Source organism: Haliaeetus leucocephalus, unplaced genomic scaffold (genome assembly GCF_000737465.1).
Source record: "Haliaeetus leucocephalus isolate CR32 unplaced genomic scaffold, Haliaeetus_leucocephalus-4.0 Scaffold147, whole genome shotgun sequence".
In the NCBI taxonomy this organism is placed as follows: Eukaryota; Metazoa; Chordata; class Aves; order Accipitriformes; family Accipitridae; genus Haliaeetus; species Haliaeetus leucocephalus.
Window position 1 is genome coordinate 1,513,463 of NW_010972583.1, and position 19,670 is coordinate 1,533,132.

At 37.0% G+C, this 19,670-nt stretch overlaps 1 protein-coding gene across 1 annotated transcript in view; it reads right to left on the reverse strand.

Annotated features, from left to right (window-relative positions):
* LRRC7 (leucine rich repeat containing 7) overlaps positions 1-19,670 on the reverse strand; it is a 102,093-nt gene that overhangs the window by 74,879 nt on the left and 7,544 nt on the right. The window contains exons 3-5 of the mRNA XM_010561505.1: positions 19,507-19,585; positions 18,693-18,782; positions 15,598-15,654 (exon numbers count right to left, since the gene is read on the reverse strand). Coding sequence (XP_010559807.1) covers positions 15,598-15,654; positions 18,693-18,782; positions 19,507-19,585 — 226 coding nt within the window. The remainder of the gene's footprint in view (positions 1-15,597; positions 15,655-18,692; positions 18,783-19,506; positions 19,586-19,670) is intronic.

The following is a 19,670-nucleotide window of genomic DNA, read 5'->3' on the forward strand; positions in this document are numbered from 1 at the left end:
TTTACAGTGTAATAATAGAGTGGAAAGTAAACAACTAATTTGTAAACACTGCACTACTGATCAACTTGAATATATTATTAATTTAATATAAAATGACTACTACTTGGGATCTGGGTCTCCACCATCTTGAAGACTGACGAGAAGCAGGCTCTAAGTTTCCCACTACTAATAGTTGACTAAAAATAACCTATGTTTCATCACGATATACAATATACGATTCAAATCTCTAAAGAATTCAGCACATGCTTTATACTCTTATTTACTAGTTTTGCATGGAATGAATGAATATAAATTAAAGACAGACCTAGTTTTAGCCTGCAAGACTGAAAATGCAGTTTTGGCCCTATTTTTCCATTTACTTTGCCAGAGAGCAGGAAGAAGACCTAACTTAAGATGCTGAATAATTAACAGGGATGAAGCAAGTTCAAATGGTGTTAATGAATATATGATGACTAAAAGTTAACTGAATCAGCTAACGCAAAAACCAAGAGCAAAAGAATTTTACTCTTAACACAGGTTTCTTAGTAATCCTTTTGATTCCTATTTCTACTGAAATATGGCCTAAAGACAGCATGAACAGTTATCAAAACCAGGATTATTTCTAAAGGAAAAGCCAGAGAAATAAAATGGGGATGCGCTAGAAAATTCGAGATTAATTCGAGATGAAAAATATCATGACTCAAGAACTACCTTCATATTAATTGAGGAAGAATGATGGAAGTAGTCAGAGATGGCAAGGAGCACCTCAGGAAATGAAAAAGCAGAAGGACAACCCCTATTGTTGCACATGAAGTATCTGCATACAGTTACAGTTATGCCCCCTCAGAAGAATGGTCGATTTCTTCATAGGTGATCTCCAGTAGTTTTAACTGTGGAAGTATAGTTAAAAAGATCTGGAAGATCTCTACTGACAGGCTCTCCCAGGTAGTTGCTTTACCGCACTATTAAAAACGTGTTTGGCTGTAGTGGCTGTTTGACAGCTGGGCTAAAGAGAACATCACAAGCAAATTAACCCCATCCGACACACACTGCGCTCTGCGGAATGGGTGCCAAAGAGGAGGCCAGTGCAAGACTTCTAAGAGACATAGCTTTAAAAGCAAAAAATTAGAGCAACTGCAGGGCCATACTGCGATCTTCTTATTTGGTTAAAGGTAGGCAGAGAGGTGATACTACATTAGGAAGTATGGCAAATAATGGGCAAGATTTGTTTCACCATCCAATGAGCTTGTGGGCTTTAACAGGACCAGTCCACTGGAGACACTGAAATGGGAGAAGCATGGAAAAGCCATACGTGCTAAAAAGATGGCTACAGGGCATAAATACTGGAGATAACTGGTGAATATAATCCACAAATGTATTTCAATAAGAAATACAAAGATTAACAGTTCATAAAAGAACTCACTGACCAGCTACAGGAAAATGTAATTGTTGTAACTAATGACCACTGTAATTTATTCAGACATACGTATTCTGCAGTTTTTCAAAAGTAATCGTCAATCACTTTTTATATCTGTAAGAATATAAGCAGTTGAAAGTCATCAAGTTTTGCATGATTATTTTTATTTTCCCGTTTGCATAAATAAAATGCCTTGCAGTACAGTGACTTTTTCAAGGCTTGAGGGAAACAGTAGCACAAGGTAACCTTTTGCACACCACAGCTGATCACAGGTTAGGCGCTGTCTGCTTGCTGGCCTTTAGGGAACTGCCAATGCGCTGCAAGAACACAGGTTACAGGATATCCCTTCCCTCTCATGTGGAGGGACAAATGGCCACTGCTTAAGTTCACAGCCCACAGCATCTGCAGGCACAGTTTCTACACTCTGATACAGCTAAGGATGGCAACAACTAAGAATGTCATTCTACATGTGCTTATCTCAGAACCATCCATCCTTAATCCAACAACCTATTAAATGACAGAAACACACTGTCCCAGGGCATCAGGTTAAGCCATTACTCAAAGATAACAGAGGAGAGTGACATACAGCGCAGTGCATACAGACACGCAGAGGAGGTGTGTGTTACCTGCAAGTCAACGCTGCATCAGTACTGCAGCTGAGAAACATGTGCTTCTAGTAGTCTCCTATTCCAGCTGGGAAAAAGAAAAGGTCTCCGATGGTCACGGCAGGTAAAAACCCCATGCTGTTCTCAATGCATTCCAGCAGTCATCTTCTCTCTATTTAATTCCTCTTGCAGTTTGAATTGTGTGCAGGCATTTTTACTCTGTAGATTTGGTTTTTTTTAATCATGTAAAATTAAAAGGATATTGACTTAAGGTGTTCTGAGTATAATGAGCAATTTCCTTGCATACCATAAAACAACCATACCTGAGAAAGCAGAGCACAAAGTCTAAGCGTAACCAAATTAGATCTCATTAATAACAGTCAGAGTGAACTCTTTGTGTGTTTAGCTCCCGGTTGTTCTGGGAGGAGCTCAGGGTTCTGGTATAATTAAGAACAAAACGAGTGTAAGGTTGGCTAGGGTGATTCTCTATGGTTATAAATGTTGTCCCCTCCTACCACTCTGTGCTATTAAGTCTTTATCTAAAATTTAGCCCTACTAATCAGATATAAACTCTTCTTAAAAAAGAAATCACTTTTGCATCTGTTAAATGGAAGTTTTACAGAAGCAAATAAGAGATAAAAAAATACAAAAAATTTTGTGTACGAAACGGGCCTACATTCAAGGCTCTAATTTCTGCTATGTCTTCTCTTTGCCCATTTGACACATTAAAATTATACAGCATGAACACCACCAGATAAGAACCACTAATTACAGTTTAAGTGATATCAGGATTATCCTAGACGGCAGAAGCAGTACTGGTGTATGTTCACTGCAATACAAGGAGTTCTGTCTATATCTTCTCCCACAGTGTCCCTTACTGGAGATATGGCCAAAAAAACCCCCAAAAGCCACTACTGCCTTTAGACAAGAATAATTAAGACAATTTTTCAGACAAGTTTGACTCACTATATATGTTGGAAAAGCATTCTTACAATGAGAAAACAATACAATACATTTTTCTGCATCTTCTCTGAGCAGCAAATATACTTAGTTTAAAAAGCCTAAAGGGAAGACACATAGTAGTGGCTGCTTACTAAAATATTGGCAATATTTTAATAATGTAGTGCCAAAGTAGTAAGTCTTCCGGAATATGATTTATTAAACTCAGCCAGAGTTACTATTTCAAGAAAACAGGTCATCATGAATGATGAAAATATTTGTAATCTCAGAGTGTGGGAAACAGTTTACAACTTTAAAATAAACTAGGAAGAAGTGGAACAGCATTTCAAAAAATAGCAGTCTAAAGCTAAGCTTTTAAACCTATATTTAGATGCCGCTGGACAGATTCTCCGCTGATATAAGTTGTCTGTTCCACTGACTTCAACACACTTAAGACAACCTGTGATTTTTGCAAATCTACTTCCTAAAATGGGATTTTGGAAGTGGTAAGGATGTTAGGAATATAAATGTTATTGAAGTCAATGGGACTAATGTTCTTCAGTCACAAGAATGCTTTTTATGACTCCATTGTCAGGTTAATGGAAATAATAATCACTTCTATTTAGCAAATTTGACATCTGACATCTGAAGAAAGGTAACGGATTGTGACGTTTTCGATGTCTGAATATCTTTCTGAATCTTCACTGGCTCATGCCTGCTGAGATGAAGCTAAAGAAACAAGCAAGGCCATATCTGCAGTATTTCAACACTACAAAAGCTGAGAAATGTTTATGCTTATCTCAAAAAGTCAAAGCGCAGTGGTATTGAATTGGGGAACAAAGACAAAATAACTTTACCCTACACTGTTTCAAAAAATATGTTGATAAATCACCAAAGGTGCTTCTAAGTGATATATGCCAGTTTTTATACTAAAATGATTATTTAAGAGGAATGTCGGCATTCAATACATACACACTGTATCTATACAAGAAGTGATTAATCTGTTATTATTCTGCTTAATTTCTCAATTTGGAATAAATTCTTAGCTACAGAAGGGTGTAAGAGTTGTAACTCTCTACAGGTTTGGATACTTCCAATTTGCAAACTTAACCTCTGCAAAACATCTACTGTTATTTTATATGTATTCTGCCAAGGAAGAATCTAGTCCACTTTATGTTGTTTTAAAAACAAATTACTATGTCCTTTTTATACAGTTTTTATGATGCTGCTTAGAAACCTTAATCCTTTGAGTCTCCTTATACACAGTCTCACCACTTTTAAGAAACAACCAGCATATGTAAGAGTTACAAGTAATTTCAACAAATATGTATTTACGATCATTACAACAGGAACAGGACAACTTCCACCACTTTGCCTTGTTTCTGTCTCATTTGTTTGCTACACATTTTGTAGTTGTGGATAATTGGCACATTAATTTGGTGCAGATGTACATGGTAGCTTGGTAGCGGAATTAATTAAATCTTTGGCATTCCCAGTGCAGCATTTAATATTCTGGCTTATTTTTCAGGTGTGAAAGAGTTATAGTATTTCTAGGTGATTGGCCAGGGCAGAAAAGAAATAACAACCCAACTGATTTAATCAGTTTGCAAAACAAATAAATAAATGCATAAATAAATAACCAACCATCCAACCCAGGGTGGGCGGAGGAGAAAGGACCTGTATACTCCCCACCACCACTTTATAGACCTTCTACTTTCTACGATGCTACCTCTGTATTTTGGGGGAAAGAAAGAAATGGAAAGAAAGAAATGGAAAGGACTGTTAGAGAAAAATGTCAATTTTTCACATTATATTTACAGAAAAAATAAAAGTATATTGAAAAGTATATACACTTGAAATTTAAAGGACAGAAAAATTCCATTTTATGAAATTTCATAAGAGTAAATTCTTCTGGGTGAAAAATGGGCTTCTCCATGTCACCCTCCCAAGTTTTTGTTACAATATATATTTATTTGTGAAGACAAAACAGATACTTTCACTATATATGCACAAAAATATTGTTTTCACACCTTCATTATGCAGAAGAAAAAACTTAATAGATGGTATCCCTCTTTTCCATTTCTCTTTGAAATATTTTTCATGGAAAATTTTAGATGAGACTGACCTTCTGTGCCTTTGAATTATTGGAAGAAAACTTGCCCATTGCACTTTATCAAGGAAGATACTCAAGCATTGATAGTAAAATATTATACAAAATAGGATGGTTTATTTTTCACAGAATTTTTGAAAACCATTCTTTTGTGGAACTAGAATGCACAGAAGTACTGTTGTCAAGTAAATAGTGGCAGTTAAAACGCAGAGACTCATTACAACTTGAGACATTTGTAGAAAAAAGCAAAACAGAACATTACAGACTTGACATTATATTGCCTACAATAGGTAAGTCTAAACAAAGATTTTTCAAGTAAAGTCTGAATTTTGACAGCAAACACCATTAGCAGCAATTCTCAGAAGTAAGGCTGTGAGGCTAAAACATATTGCCTCTATTTTCACGTAGTTATATTTTATTACAATCAAAGCCTAAAATCATGCAATCAAGAAGAAAAAAACATTGGTTTATATTTTAAGACTGAAAACACATCAATGTAAAATGGCTAATTTTAACAAAAGGAAAAAACCACCCACCCTATCATCATCATCATATCCATAAAGTCCTTTTATTCCTGACTCAAACCAGGAATAAAATTACAGGTATGTAATATTTTGGCAATGCAGGAAGATTGCACTAAAACAACTGCAAACCAAGGGGACAGAGATAATTGGACAATAAGTATTTTTCAGAAATATACTGATTTGAAACAACAAAGAACAATAGAACAATGCATGCAAACATCTTCAAAGGAGTATCAAAGTGCTCACCAACGCAAAGAATCTTACAATGTAGTTATATAATTTGTGATAAAAGCTTACCGTTTCTGGTTGATTTCAGCCAGTTTACCTAATAACCACCAAAATTCGCCTTAGGCGGAGAGCAGATTTGATGTTGCAATACACCAACAAGTTCGAACCATCAGTACTGCGACATGTGCCATTTAAGTTTAATCTTTCCACAATTTTCTCGTGAAAACTAAAACTTTGTGACAGGAAGAGGTCAGACTGCCCAGCCAGGGCAGAGGGAATGCACATCCCAGCGCGTCCTGCCTGCCAGGACACCCACAGCCAGTTCCTCTGGCAGCTGTGGGACAGGGACCAGTGCAGGTGCTTCCCCCACCTCCTACCTCCACTAGTCTGCACTTAGGAGACCCACCCCCAAGCCAAAAGTGCTGCTTTTCTCTTTCAGCAAAATGCAGAGTGATGTTTTTCAAGCTTAAAAGGAGAAGGGAGAAGGTACTGACGACTTTGATACTTTGGAAACTTCTCATTCCTACCTCTCATGGCCAGCTTACCATTATTTGTTACTCCGCTAACCACACACAACTCCACCCCTTGTCCAGGCAGAAGAAACAGTTCTCTTCCAAGCTGTCTACTTCCTTGACTGTGTGTGTAGAGACAAACACTAACGTATCTCCCCTCAACTTCTGTTTTCTTACATTAACTATCACATTATTTTTAGGGCCCTTCCATATAACACACTCTGCATTCATCCTTTTTCCTATCAGATTAGGACCTTCTTTAGCTTTTCCCCATCCTCATTTCATTTGGAGCATTTCCAAATGAGGTCTCCCTTATTTTTTTTATACAATGTCACAAACGCTTCTTTGTCTCTAGTGAAAATACTTTGACAAAGAACATTTGGCATTGTCATGGCTCTATTAGATCGATGACTCATAGACATTTTACAGCCTACTAATACACTCGTGGGTTTTTTTTCAATACGATTTCTTACTGAAGAACTCCTAATTTATAACATAAATTCCTATTAGTCCCTCAGTACATGACCTTGCGCACTGCACTATTACATTTCACCCAGTTTTTAATTGGTCTCATCTTCAGAATTACATAGTTCTTCCAATTTTAGAGGCTGTACTTGAGAACTTGATGTACAATTTTTTACTCTTCGCAAAGCAAATTAATTCTGAGCAATAGCTGAAGACCAAGAGAAATCCTGGTTTTCCCTAACATTAGCTGCTAGGGACCCACCCCTTTGGTAATGTCTCCATTGTACATTATTTCCTAATAGCACAGTATTGCAGAAAAACAATAGCTGTAATACCTACTGTCAAAAACACCGAAAAAGAGGTGAGAAGCCACAGCTTCAGTTGGGAAACAGTGAGTCATTAGGATGAGTACAACAAATACAAGTATTTTCTCATCAATTACCAGCACCTACAGTTTCTCAGACACTAGTGACTCACCATTTACAAATGCAGTTTCTACAATTTTTCAATTTTACAGATCTCTACTGAATAAAATCCCACAAAACCCTGAAAAGGTGTTTTCCTCAGCCCAAACAGCTCTAAAAGCAAAGATACTGAGTACTTTAATTACTCAAAGATTTTTGAAAAAATATAGGCAGGTTGCCTGGCTGCTTGGTGCAAGCAACAGCATGGGTGTAGTTTCCAGATTCTTTCCTGAGATATAAAATATTCTTGATTGCTCTCAGGAATTCAATGGGATGTTAACATCCCAAAACGTTCAGTTTAGGAGTGGCAGGTCTACTGACAATTGTTGCTATGAAGAGCAATGAATATTTATGACAGAGCCTAATCTCAGAAAATGTAAAATTCAGTGAAAATTAATGAGCTTCCAAAGAAGTAGTAATCAGACCAGGCTTAAATGCAACTGTTAGATAAACTAAAAGCTTTTGTTGTTACATTTGAAATTTGCTCAGAACATTCCTTTCCCAACTAAGTAGTAAATTTAGCTACTAGATTTGTTTGAAGAATTGGTGATTTACTTCAGCTGTTGTAATAACTCGGCACTGTCCTGACACAACCACAGATCCTCAGCAGGCAAACAAGCCAAGTGATGAATATTAGTGAGGGGAACCACCTCTCGGCTTTGTATACGTGCCACAGTTCCTAGAATGCTTGGCCAGTAAAATTAGGAAAATTGGCAATTCAGATCTGGGGCTGGGTTAAATTGCGGACTAGCTAGTCTAGGCCAGGCTATTTTTTAAGAGCAGAAAGTCAGAATGCACTTTTCCTAGGGCAGGCCAAGGAAGGCTCTCCGACACCAGCAGTCACATCGCTCACGGGGTGTTAAGTCCTCAGCAGCCAATATGATCTAGACCTTGATCTTCATGCCCCCCCCTCACTTCCTTGACCCCTGATTCACATTCCCCATCCCCTCTTCTAGCACTGACACTCAGGCTATCCTCCCACCTACTGCTCCTTTGGTTTGTTTTTGCTAGGTCAGTTCCCAAGTCTATGAAATGACTGACTACAGATACAGCGCATATGTGATTATAGCATATGTACCTGTATGTACATATAAGTGTACATATATACACACATACATATTATGTATCTGTGTCTGTCTACATAAATACACACACACATAAAATGCATAGTTATATATAGCCTCTATATATCTCTGGTTTCTAAATATGCTGGTGTAATTATGCTGGAAGATATTTTTGGCTTTACTGATTCCCTCTTCTCTCCTATGAGGATTCTTTCATCAGCCTGAATGTCCTGGTTCCTTTGAACACCATTGCAACAGCGTGAGTCTTTGATGGGTCTTTATTACTAATACACAAACCAAGTTATACTCAAATTCCCTGAAAACAGTCAAGATGGAAATGAAAATATAGTCTGTACTAACGTGAAGTCTGCCTAATATAACTGCCTTTTCACTTACAAGGGAAAAAAAACCCTGGGAAAACAATGGTAGGATTTAACCAGATGCCCTCTGGTAGAAGGGCAAGAGCAATATATCCTTTTCAATATTCTGGATTTACATCCAATTTGAACACAAACTTTTGTTTTTCACTTATTTGGGGAGAATATCAGAGTGTATTTGGATGATCTACTGCCCAGCAGTACATTTACTACAACTAAACATCCAGAAAAAGCACCAGGCCTCGAACTGCAGTCAGAAATGAAGCAATAAAACCCAAAGGCTGACTGCAGAACACAGCTGCTGCTGCTGCACAATTTACATTTGACTCATCATAATGTAAAAGTTGTTTCCTACAGTGTAGGCAGCACAAACATGACTTCTGTATTTGTATCCACTGTGAACTTTCGTTCAACTAGTTTGAAATAACATTCCAGAAACAACTAATGGTTAGAAAAAGTTTACTTCCTATACCAATATATGTTAACACAAACAGAAGTGCTTAGCGCCTGAACTCTTGCACATTCAGTAAAATCTACTTACCAAACAGTGGGAAAACATAGTGATACTTTATATCGTTTACATAACTCCTCAAAGAAAATTATTAAATATCCTGTGCATCAGAGTGGTTGGATTAATTATACAGGTTAGAAAGTCACTGTCAGACTATTCTTACAGGAGCGTCCAATATTTATAGCCATTCATAAAGGGTAGCCTTATAACAAAGTATAGGCCTTGGCATTCGCAGCTCCAACACAAAAGGTATTTGGTAAATGGCTTCAAAAACATCAACACAGACACTGCTAGCCTAATAATTATTTAACCACTAGGTAAAAATGCCTCATTGTGCAATTGTACAGGAAAACAGCACTCCAATTTGTACCAGAGGTGAGACAAAGCCGTATAAGCTGAAGCTACAACTAAGAGAGTGGGAAACAGAGAAGAGGGTAACAGTGGTATGAAAGCTGTTTACCTGGACTGAAATGGGAATACTGAGACAATAATGTGAACACCTAGTTCACAAAGCCAGGTGCACACACACACGCTTGCACACACACTCATACACTTCATAACATTTATCAGAAAGTTCATTAACTCCTGTTTCACGATCATGATTTTAAAATGGCCAAATATATTTGGTAAGTAGTTATGGTCTCAATAGCAGCCTCCCTCCTGTTCTTAAATTTTAGTTCTGTGACAGCTTGAGGAACAAGAACAGTGCAGGCAGAAATGCTAGCTCCTGACAGCAGCCATGTGCTAGGCAGAGGCATTTTGGGGGAGGAGGGGTGCACCCACCACAGCATCCCCACACGGCACCAGGGAAACAGCAGAACCACTTCCACGCAGCTACCGCTGCCCTGATCGGTATGGGTACCTCCAAATGAGTGGGTGACAGTAAAGGATCATTGCACACGGAGGTATGCATGCTAACCCTTGTACTGTGAGCTGGTATAGACACAGTACCTCCAGAAACCAGGTGTGTCATTACATCTCTTCACTAACCATTTGTATGTATACATACTTATGTGTGTGTATACACCTATGTATGTAAATATACATGTGCTCTGATACATAACTGAAATGTGCAACTAACAAAGTTTTTAAGAAAAAAATACATTTAAGTGGGGTGTTTTCTGTTTCACTAGACACAACAGATGAAAAGTGCAACTGTAATCAGAGGTTGTTATAGCGCTGAACCCAGAGATGCTGACACATGCACTGACATTCATTGACAACACCCACACAGATAATACTGAACAACCCACATGGATAATGCTGAACAACTCTGACAAACAAGCAGACCTCATACTGTTGACTAAGAAGAAGGAAAGGTGGAGGTGGTCACTGGGTGCATCTACCTTCCTGATTTTACACTCAGGACAATTTCTTTTTGGTGCAGGTATGCCTTGTGCCAACTATACATATGCACACTTAACGCGTGTCGCTGGTGCTCTCACAGCTGTTTCCTTCCTGGTGAAGCCATGGTAGGAGTTGCACGCTGCTCCTCAGCAGTCAGCCTCCTACACATGCTTGGCACACGTCGAGGCCGCTGACCAACACAGACTTCACTGTTATTAAAGATGCAATGTGGACAAAGTCCTGGGACTGCAATGTGCTACGGCAGACAGTCTGCCAGTCTGTCCCTCTCTGCATCAACCAGCAAGTACTGGACCCACATGGGGGAAAAGATCAGGAGCCACATGAGGAGACCTTCAGGAGTAATGTCTGGCCTCTAAGTTTAGTAGCTCCAGCCTTTCTCAGGATGGCTCTGGACAGGTATGAGAAAATAATCACAGTGAGAAGTCCTCCACATCAGCTAAGCAAGCTAAATTGCTGCTGGGAGAAGATCAAGACACTTAAAGCAATACAAAATCACCTGTCAAAAGGACTTGAGAAAATCCAAAGCCAATGTGGCAAAGAAGAAAATATAGGAGACTTAAAAGATATCCTTTAAAAAAGACGAAAATATGTCCAAATAAGGAAATAGAACACAATGGTTAACTATAAAAGGACAAAAAATATCTTCAGAAATATTTGAAAAAAGGCATAAAAAGTAATAATAAATCTTTCTTCAGGCCCCTCAGGAGCAGGAAGCCTGCCAGAGTCTATCAAAAAGATATAAAAGGAATGCTCGGAAAAAAAGGTCAGAGCAGAAAAACTAAATTAATTTTCTGGATTTGTATTCAGAGTTTGGGCAGGCTCCCATGCTGCAAAGCTTACCCACAGTCAAGAGCTCAGACAACATGTATGTATGACACAAAAAACCTCTCACACAGGGCTTCAGCACTAGATGACTGGGAAGTGTGTAATTAATGTCACAACAATTTTCAAATCATTCCAGGATAAGCCTAGGAAACAAAAGACCAGTGACTTTGACAACTGTACCAGGCAAATTAACAGAAACTCTTTTAAACAATAGAATAAGGGGATACGCAGACAAATATGACACACCGGGGAAGTTCAACACAGTTTTTGTGATGAGTAGGGATGACTCAAAATACTTCTGGACTCTTCTGAAAGAGTCAAGACTACAAAAGAGCTGGACAATAAAGTCTATCCTCATTTCCGAGAGATACATGCAAAGGTCCTTCACTGAAAGTTCTTAGCCTAAGCAGCTATGTGATCAGAGAGGGTCTTCACATGGATAAATGAATGACCAAAGATTGGCAAAAATACCAATTTTAAATGAGTGAGTGGAGGAGGAGGAGGAGGAGCTGCCAATAGTCAGGCTCTGGGCTGGGGTCCACGCTGGTTAGTTTGTTTAGAAACCACACAGAAAAGGACGTTAATGAAAAGAGGTTTACAGATACCAAGTTACTCAGATCTTGCCACATAAGTGTTGATCACTGCCATAAACAGGACTGAGGGCAAGATGGGCCCTTGGTGGGACCTGTGGGACTTGTCAGGCTCCTACCACAGTTCTCTAAATGGTTCCTCCCTTGGCAGCCTCCTCTTTTCCTGTATCTTCCTATCCAGGTTGAACTACAGCCTTACTCAGCAGGATAGAAAACTGGGAATTACATCTCTCCACTCTGAGAAATTACTCAAACACAGAATAATTAAACACTGAAGCACAAACTGCCTCATTCAAAACCCATTGAAGCAAACAGGAATCTGTCCACTGATTTTAATTGCTTCAGTTTGGGTGCAGAATGACTGAAAACATCACGGGCAATTGGAAGGCCTCGCCTGTGGCTTCAAATACATATTTCAGTAGGGTAGTATTACAGAACAGAACCCTACGGAGCTGTCAGGAGCCACGGTCTATAAAACACCATCCCGAGCTATTACACAGTAATATTACATGTTGTTACAGTGAGTAAAGATCAAGTACTCTTTTATCCAAACAGAATAATAAAAATTATCTTAGTTGGTTCTTCAAGCCAAAAGACAACCCTGTCACAACCTAGGCGGTAACATTGTTCAGATGTAAGAAACTTGGTCAGAATCTCACAAATGTTCTGAAACATTTAACAGAAATTCAAGAGAAAAAAACCCCGATTTTTCTGGTTTTGTTGCACAAATTAAAGCTTTAATAAAATATTAGAAATTATTTGCAATATTGGCCAGACATTTCCAAATATTTCTAAATGCTCAAAAGATCCTGGAAACCAGTATCAATAATAATCTTTAATCAAACCATATGAGAGAGAAAACAAATTGCTGGTTTTATAAAACAGTATTGTGAAGATCTATGGACTAAACGTACAAATATTTTCAGAATGTCAGAAATATTTGTAAGCCTAGTAGTATTTTCTGAAGAGAAAGTACTGCTGACAGAAAATAGTAACATCCTGCAACATTTTCATTTGAAGAGCAATGTATGTCTCCAGCCCAGTATGATACAGCAAGACAGTGTTATTTTAAATGTTTGGTATGCTTGTCAGAAGAAATCAGAATAATCTTCAAAACATTTTATGAACAACACTTCACTAATTTTCTATCAGGAAAGTGTCTAGGAATACAGTGATATGTTTGGACGTGTTTTAGATGCCTTAAAAATTATGTCAACAAATTCAACAAAGGGAAGCTCTCATTTTCTAACGCAAGTTGTATTAAAGAGGGACACTTTGGAGATCTAGGCTCTGGTTAGAGAGCTATCTTTCAGCCAACCATAGTTAGTATTTACTTAATCTGATATTTTTGTAAATAATTTTAGAACATTTTGCATTCAGTTACTATGGATACATTTTACAACAATCTTGACTGTTGATTTAGTATGAAATGTAGCAAAATTAGAGCTATGGTAAACACAAAGCACATTTAATTCCTGTTTATGCCAAAATGCTAAATGTTTCCTTTAAAAATTCTTTATACATATATTTTACAGCACAGAACAAATGAAAGAATATGATCTGCTTTTTGGTAATATCTTTTAAGTGGCACTTAACATGGTAATAGTACTGAGCAGAAGTTACTTAAAACAGTATTACAGTACATTTCATATCTATTTAAAAGCCAAATTACAATATTAAAATTATTTATTTGCCTTCCTTCTCATGTCTTTTCTTACATTAGAACTAATGGACAAACTACCAACATAATCAGGTTATCTTATTCATGATATATCTAATAAATTATAGGATAAGAAAGAAAGCCTCTAAGTGTATATCTGAAAGACCTGCATCACCTTTTTTGCAACTAGATTGTAAAATATATTCTGGTTTACGTTACTGCATTTGTTTTCCTAACTGCAGATGGTTTTATTGTAGACAGAGTTTTCTTGTCACAATTTTCCTTCTCTTATTGGCTGAGAAAATAAAAGAGTCTGGTATTTAACGTTTTCCTGTCTCCCTGTAAAGCCTAAACGACATACCGATACTGCTTTAGCCCTACCTGCCACACTACCGTGTCTGTATTCGCCCATGGCCTCACCACTCTCCTCCTCCAACCTCCCACCCTCAGCCCTGATCTGCCCAGGCCCATTCCAGTATGCAAAGAGATGCTGCTTTAGCCTAGTAGTTACTGGCTTTTTATAAAAGAGGTCAAAATCATCCTAACAAGGAAGCAGGATGTATATCCCCTAAATTAATACTCTGTAATATGTGTTAACTCCTGTCTATCCATTACATTATGCACTTTTTTTGCTTGCAGAGATGGCACATCCATTTATTCCAACAAGACTTTCTGAATGCAAAGACTACGCAATTCCCTTCTAAAAGAGACTGATGTTTAAGAGGTAGTCTAGGTAACATGTATATACTACAGCTTGTATATAGCCTTTCAGATGATAAAGACCTCAAAGGCTGCAGATCTGCTGTCCTGAACAGGTCTCATTTTTAAATGCAGATAAACACTTTGGTAGCAGATTGAAGCTTTTTGTTTTGATTTTCCAAAACAGTAAATGTAACTCAGAACAGAGGAAATAATAGAAAAATTATGCAAAAAAATGTTTTCAACAGTTACAAAGAATACTGCCTTTAACACAAAAAAATAGCTTTCCTTTAGAAAAGGAACGTGCTGTGGATAAAAGCCCGCAGGAAGCAGTGAAAATGTCACTATATCCCATTATAGGCAACATGCCTGTAGAGGAGATTTTGATAAATTCATGCTTGCTAAATAGGGTGCCATTTTTAAATGAGCTAAATAATATGCAATTCAATATTAGCAACGTTTAATAAATACATTCTATTGCCACCACCATAAGTCTCACTTATAATGGGGACAAGCCCTGTTTCTAACAATCCCCAAATCCATGGATGTTTTTTCATTAGTTAGGATACCTGTTACAGAAAACACTTACACAACGCTGGTCTGAACACAAAAAAATATTCCTTGCTTTATGCAGTGCAACTTCCTATATTTAGCATGGGAAGTGTACAGATTTATTTATTTATTTATTTATTTATTTACTTTTTCTTTTTCAAAATATCATTTAAATGTTGGTCAAATTATAGCAACAAGTTATAGCAACTTACTTTTCTGGTAAATAGTACCAAGAAACACTACCAAATTGACATTTCTTCAATATTCTGATGATACAGGTTTCTAAACAGTATTGTAAACCACCAAATACATTTAACTTCTGTACAGATCATATGGGGAGATTGTTCCACTGAGGTTACATTGAGTAGGTTTTCAATACATCAGATTACTTGTTGATGAGAAAAATACTGTCACATAATCACTGACCAGGGTTATCTCATAGGTTGTTTTCCAATTTTGTTTACATCTCATATTTGAAAATGTCATGTTATAGATTTTGGACATTGAGTTACAGCCAGCTAATGTACCAATCTCCATCTTCCATTATACGTTTGCTTTTTGCTAAAAACCTTTGGTAGAATTTCTTTAAACCATGGAAAAGAAAAACTCTTAACAGAAGTGACACCATTGCATTGCTAACAATAAAAACAGTTTGCACTTTTGGAAATTTCAGGTGAAAGAGACTTATGTAAATATTCAATCACTTACTTTGGTAGAGTTTTCAAGTGATTTTCTCTTAACTCCAAAATTCTCAATTTGACAAGTCTAGAAATATGATAGGAAATAATTAGTTCATTCAATGAATTAGTTCAGGAATCCATAAGAATGATTCGAAAATACTTATTTCAACAAAAAAAAGAGTCCGCTTAATGCACAATAGTAAGACATCCAGTTATTGTGGGGCTGAATACAGTAAAAAATGTATTCAGAACCAAATAGCTTCATGTAAGGACAGATAGTTTCAGATAAGGACATATCTGTCCTTATCTGAACTCTTCCGAAAAACTTTGACATATATCACATTTTCACAGTAATTCTAAAGTATTTTTATTAATTATTCAAACAAGGCAAACATAGTAAGAGTTAATTTCTCTCAAACATTTCCAGTTCTATTAAAGGATAAAAAGCAACTGCTATTTAGTTCACAACTTACTTTTGCATTTTTTGAGCACTGAATTCTACAAATCCACACAGGCAGACGAACGCTACAGAACAGATCTCCATTTAATTTACTGTATTTTAAATAGAATTAGGACATGTGCTTAAGTGTTGGCATGAATTAGAACCTATACACAACAGTACTTCACCATTCCATATCATTGTGCAAACTCTAACTGGCAATATTATTTAAGCCACAGCAATAAATTCAATGAAGTAGAATAATGGGAAGGAAGAAGGACACATCAGATAAGAGATGAAGAAACTAATGTATTAGAGTTCCAGAATTTGGGGCAGTATTGTCTAATTACCCATATTGCCTAGGAAGATAACTTGATAAATATGAAAGGATTTTGATTCATGCCACCCTTTTGCTGGTTCTTTAATCCCAAATTATAACCAATGTGGGGAGGAAAAGGAAGAGGATACAAAACCAGAAGGATGAACAAGGTCCTTTTCTCTTCATCTCAAATTGTACAACTCCACTCACAGATAATCTGGAGTATCAGATGAACTATTTTTTGGAGGTACATTCAATGCATGAGCTGACTGTGCCCAGGATTGCTCAAGGCCTATGTGAAACTCCACGATTCTACATCATTTATTTGTAATTGTATCATTTCTAAACAGAGATGTCACACTATTAAAGCTTTTAGGCTGATAACATAGTTTCTAAATGTGAAGAAAGTTTATTGAAGAACTTTATAGTAAGTTTCAACAATTTCATTAATACTGCTTTTCATATTACTCTACAGTCCAGGTCCTTTAATGCCACAAGTGTAAACATGTGTCTGTGAGAAAAGTTTAAAAAAATACAACTAAGCTTTAAATGTTTTTCTCTGTCCAGCACAACACCAGTTTTATACTTCATGTAATCCCAGGCTTCCCAATGTTATGCTCTTCTAGAAAACTCTGATTTTCATCTTTTTTCCTACCAAATAAAGCAGAAAATATTTCAAGTCCTACAGTTGTGCTTAACTAGGACTAAAAAGAACAACTTTAAATGAGAAAAGTGGAGAGACATTGACATGATGCTCAGGTAGACTCCGTTCCTGACTTATTCACATGGCTAAATGAGACTATAACAGACTAACTGAATATTACTGTACCAGAACATATAAAGAAAGCACTAAAATTTGGAGAAGAGCAATAAGGGAGATAGAGGTAAAGACCTACACATGGCTAGGAAAAAAGAAAGCGTAATGTCTGTATGCTAATGTGGGCAGCTTTGGAAACATGACCAGGATTTGTAAATGCAAGATACCAAATAGATAATATAGGAGCAGAATAATGATAAAGGAACAAGCGTCATTTCATTCAGATAAAATATGTATTTGTAAAATAAATTAAAAAAAAAAAAAAAGCTAGTGCTTTCTGTTAAAAGATTTAGAATACTGGACATGTCCTTAAGCGACAAAGATTATTAGACAACGTACAGCAAGGCTTTAGAAGAGTATAATGAATATAAACACTACACATCTGATAAATCGCAGGATATTTCATATATTTGTTTTTCCTTGACATTTGAACATAATGTCTGATTCCAAGCTGCAGAAGCAGGCTGTCTTAGGATTTACTTTGATATTCCAAACACTCATCAAATGCAAACAATGACAATTTTTCTTTCTCCTTCTTCAACTAGGATTTTCTAAAAGGTATTCCAGCATAAAGCCCAGACTCAGCTCTGGGTCAGTGACAGGCCCATCAAGTGAATGCTGATAAAGCAGCACTTCCCATTTCTCAGTGCCTGAGCATACCAATAATGTCATTTCCAACACAAATTACATCACCTCAGTATTAATTTTGGAGTGCTGAGTTGATGTTCCCAGTTGAACAATAAAACACACATATGGGTAGCTGGACAGACCAGGAAAAAACAAATACTAGGTGAATTCTGTAACACCACCATGTATTTTCTCTGTTAATCCTTTGTCTTCTGAGCTATTTGCCCAAGTAGACAATCCGAGGGCAGAAAGGCTGACCATTCCCTCACCAGTGTAACAGAGGTGGAATAAACTTGACATTTCTGCCAGACCTGCGCAGTGTAAGGATCCACTGACTTCTACTGCCCTCTTAAATGGCCGTGGCAAATTGTGTTAACTTTGATTTCCCCCCGCCTCTGCTTTGTCCTTATCTAACACTTCTTGGCTCAGTTTCTGCTGCATTTATTTTTACTCTCATTCTACATCCTTTCTGCTCTGCTGTCTTTTGAATCTCCTCTCTTGTTCTGGCTTTCACATTTTTCCTTTGGTTACTCCACCACGCTCAGTCATTTCTTTCTTCCCTTCTGACTCACAACACATTTTCTTTTTGTTCATTTTTCAATAGGCATAGACCACATTGTTATTTTCTGCCCTTGCCACAATTTAATAACACATTTGATCAACGACAGGCCTCTTCTTCAATTTCTATTTCTTCTCACCTTTTCCCTAAACCACCAAACTGCATCACTTCATCATAAAATTCTTGCTGACCTAACAGTCTCTCTAACAACAATCATTCATCAAAATAGGGCTGAAAAGCCAAAATCTCTTTGGTTTTTAGTTTTGCTTTGTTTTTAAAAAGAATACAGCTTTAAAATGGTCCCTTAAAGCCTCAACTGGGTTCATATGAAAGAGCAATGTGCTTTGATGACTAATTCTTACCTTCCAAAGTTAGCTGGAAGAAACTCCAAAAAGGCATCATTTAGATAGAGCTGGGTCAAATTTAGAAGTTGTGTGAAGCCATCTGGCAGCCTAAAAAAAACAGTTAAAAGCTTAATGCTCACACCAAAGTTGCTATGGAAATAATAACAATATATATTTAGAAAGAGAAAGATGATTTTCTCTCTCACCTTCTTTTTCTACCCAAATTCTCAAGAACTTACTTGTTACAGACAACATTTTTGCCCATTCTCATCTTTTCCACGTTGCTACAACCACATGAAATGCAAATGCCTGGCACATTCAAGTTACATCAGCCTTTTCTCCCTTCCTAGCTGAGGATTTTAAGCCAAAGGTGCTTGCTTGCTTGCCTTCTACCTTTTTTTTTTTTAAACTGAAATAGTAGAATTTCATCCATTCATCTCCTTCACCCCATTTTATAAATCACGGGATTACAGCACAGATTTTTTGTTACTATTATTGCAAGTTTTTGGAAAGAATAAGGGTTGCTGAAATCCCAACCAAGAGATTACGGTACGTAAGGATGCAGCATGGCTTACTTCCCAAATACGTAAAGCACCAGCCCCTGTGTTTAAAAGGCTGCATCAGACGGAGTGCTTTGCCAACACTTTCTTTACTATGTGGAAAGACACCACATTTGTTACATAGTACACAGATCAATCCTGGATTTAAAACAATTAAAACCAAATTTAGATTAATCCCACAAATGAACTTGATGCAATGCCTTTAAATTTTGGTTCACTTTGTGTAAATTTTCTTCACTTGCTGTATACAAACACAAGCTGCTGATACTCACTTAGAGACTGGATTGACACTGGCTTCAATAATTGTTAAACACTTACAACATTTAATATTTTCTGGAAAATCTTGAATTCCTAAAAAAATATTGAAAGAATTATTATACACACATAAAAAACTGTTTAACTTGTTTTGTTCATAAATGAGTTCATTTGGCATTTT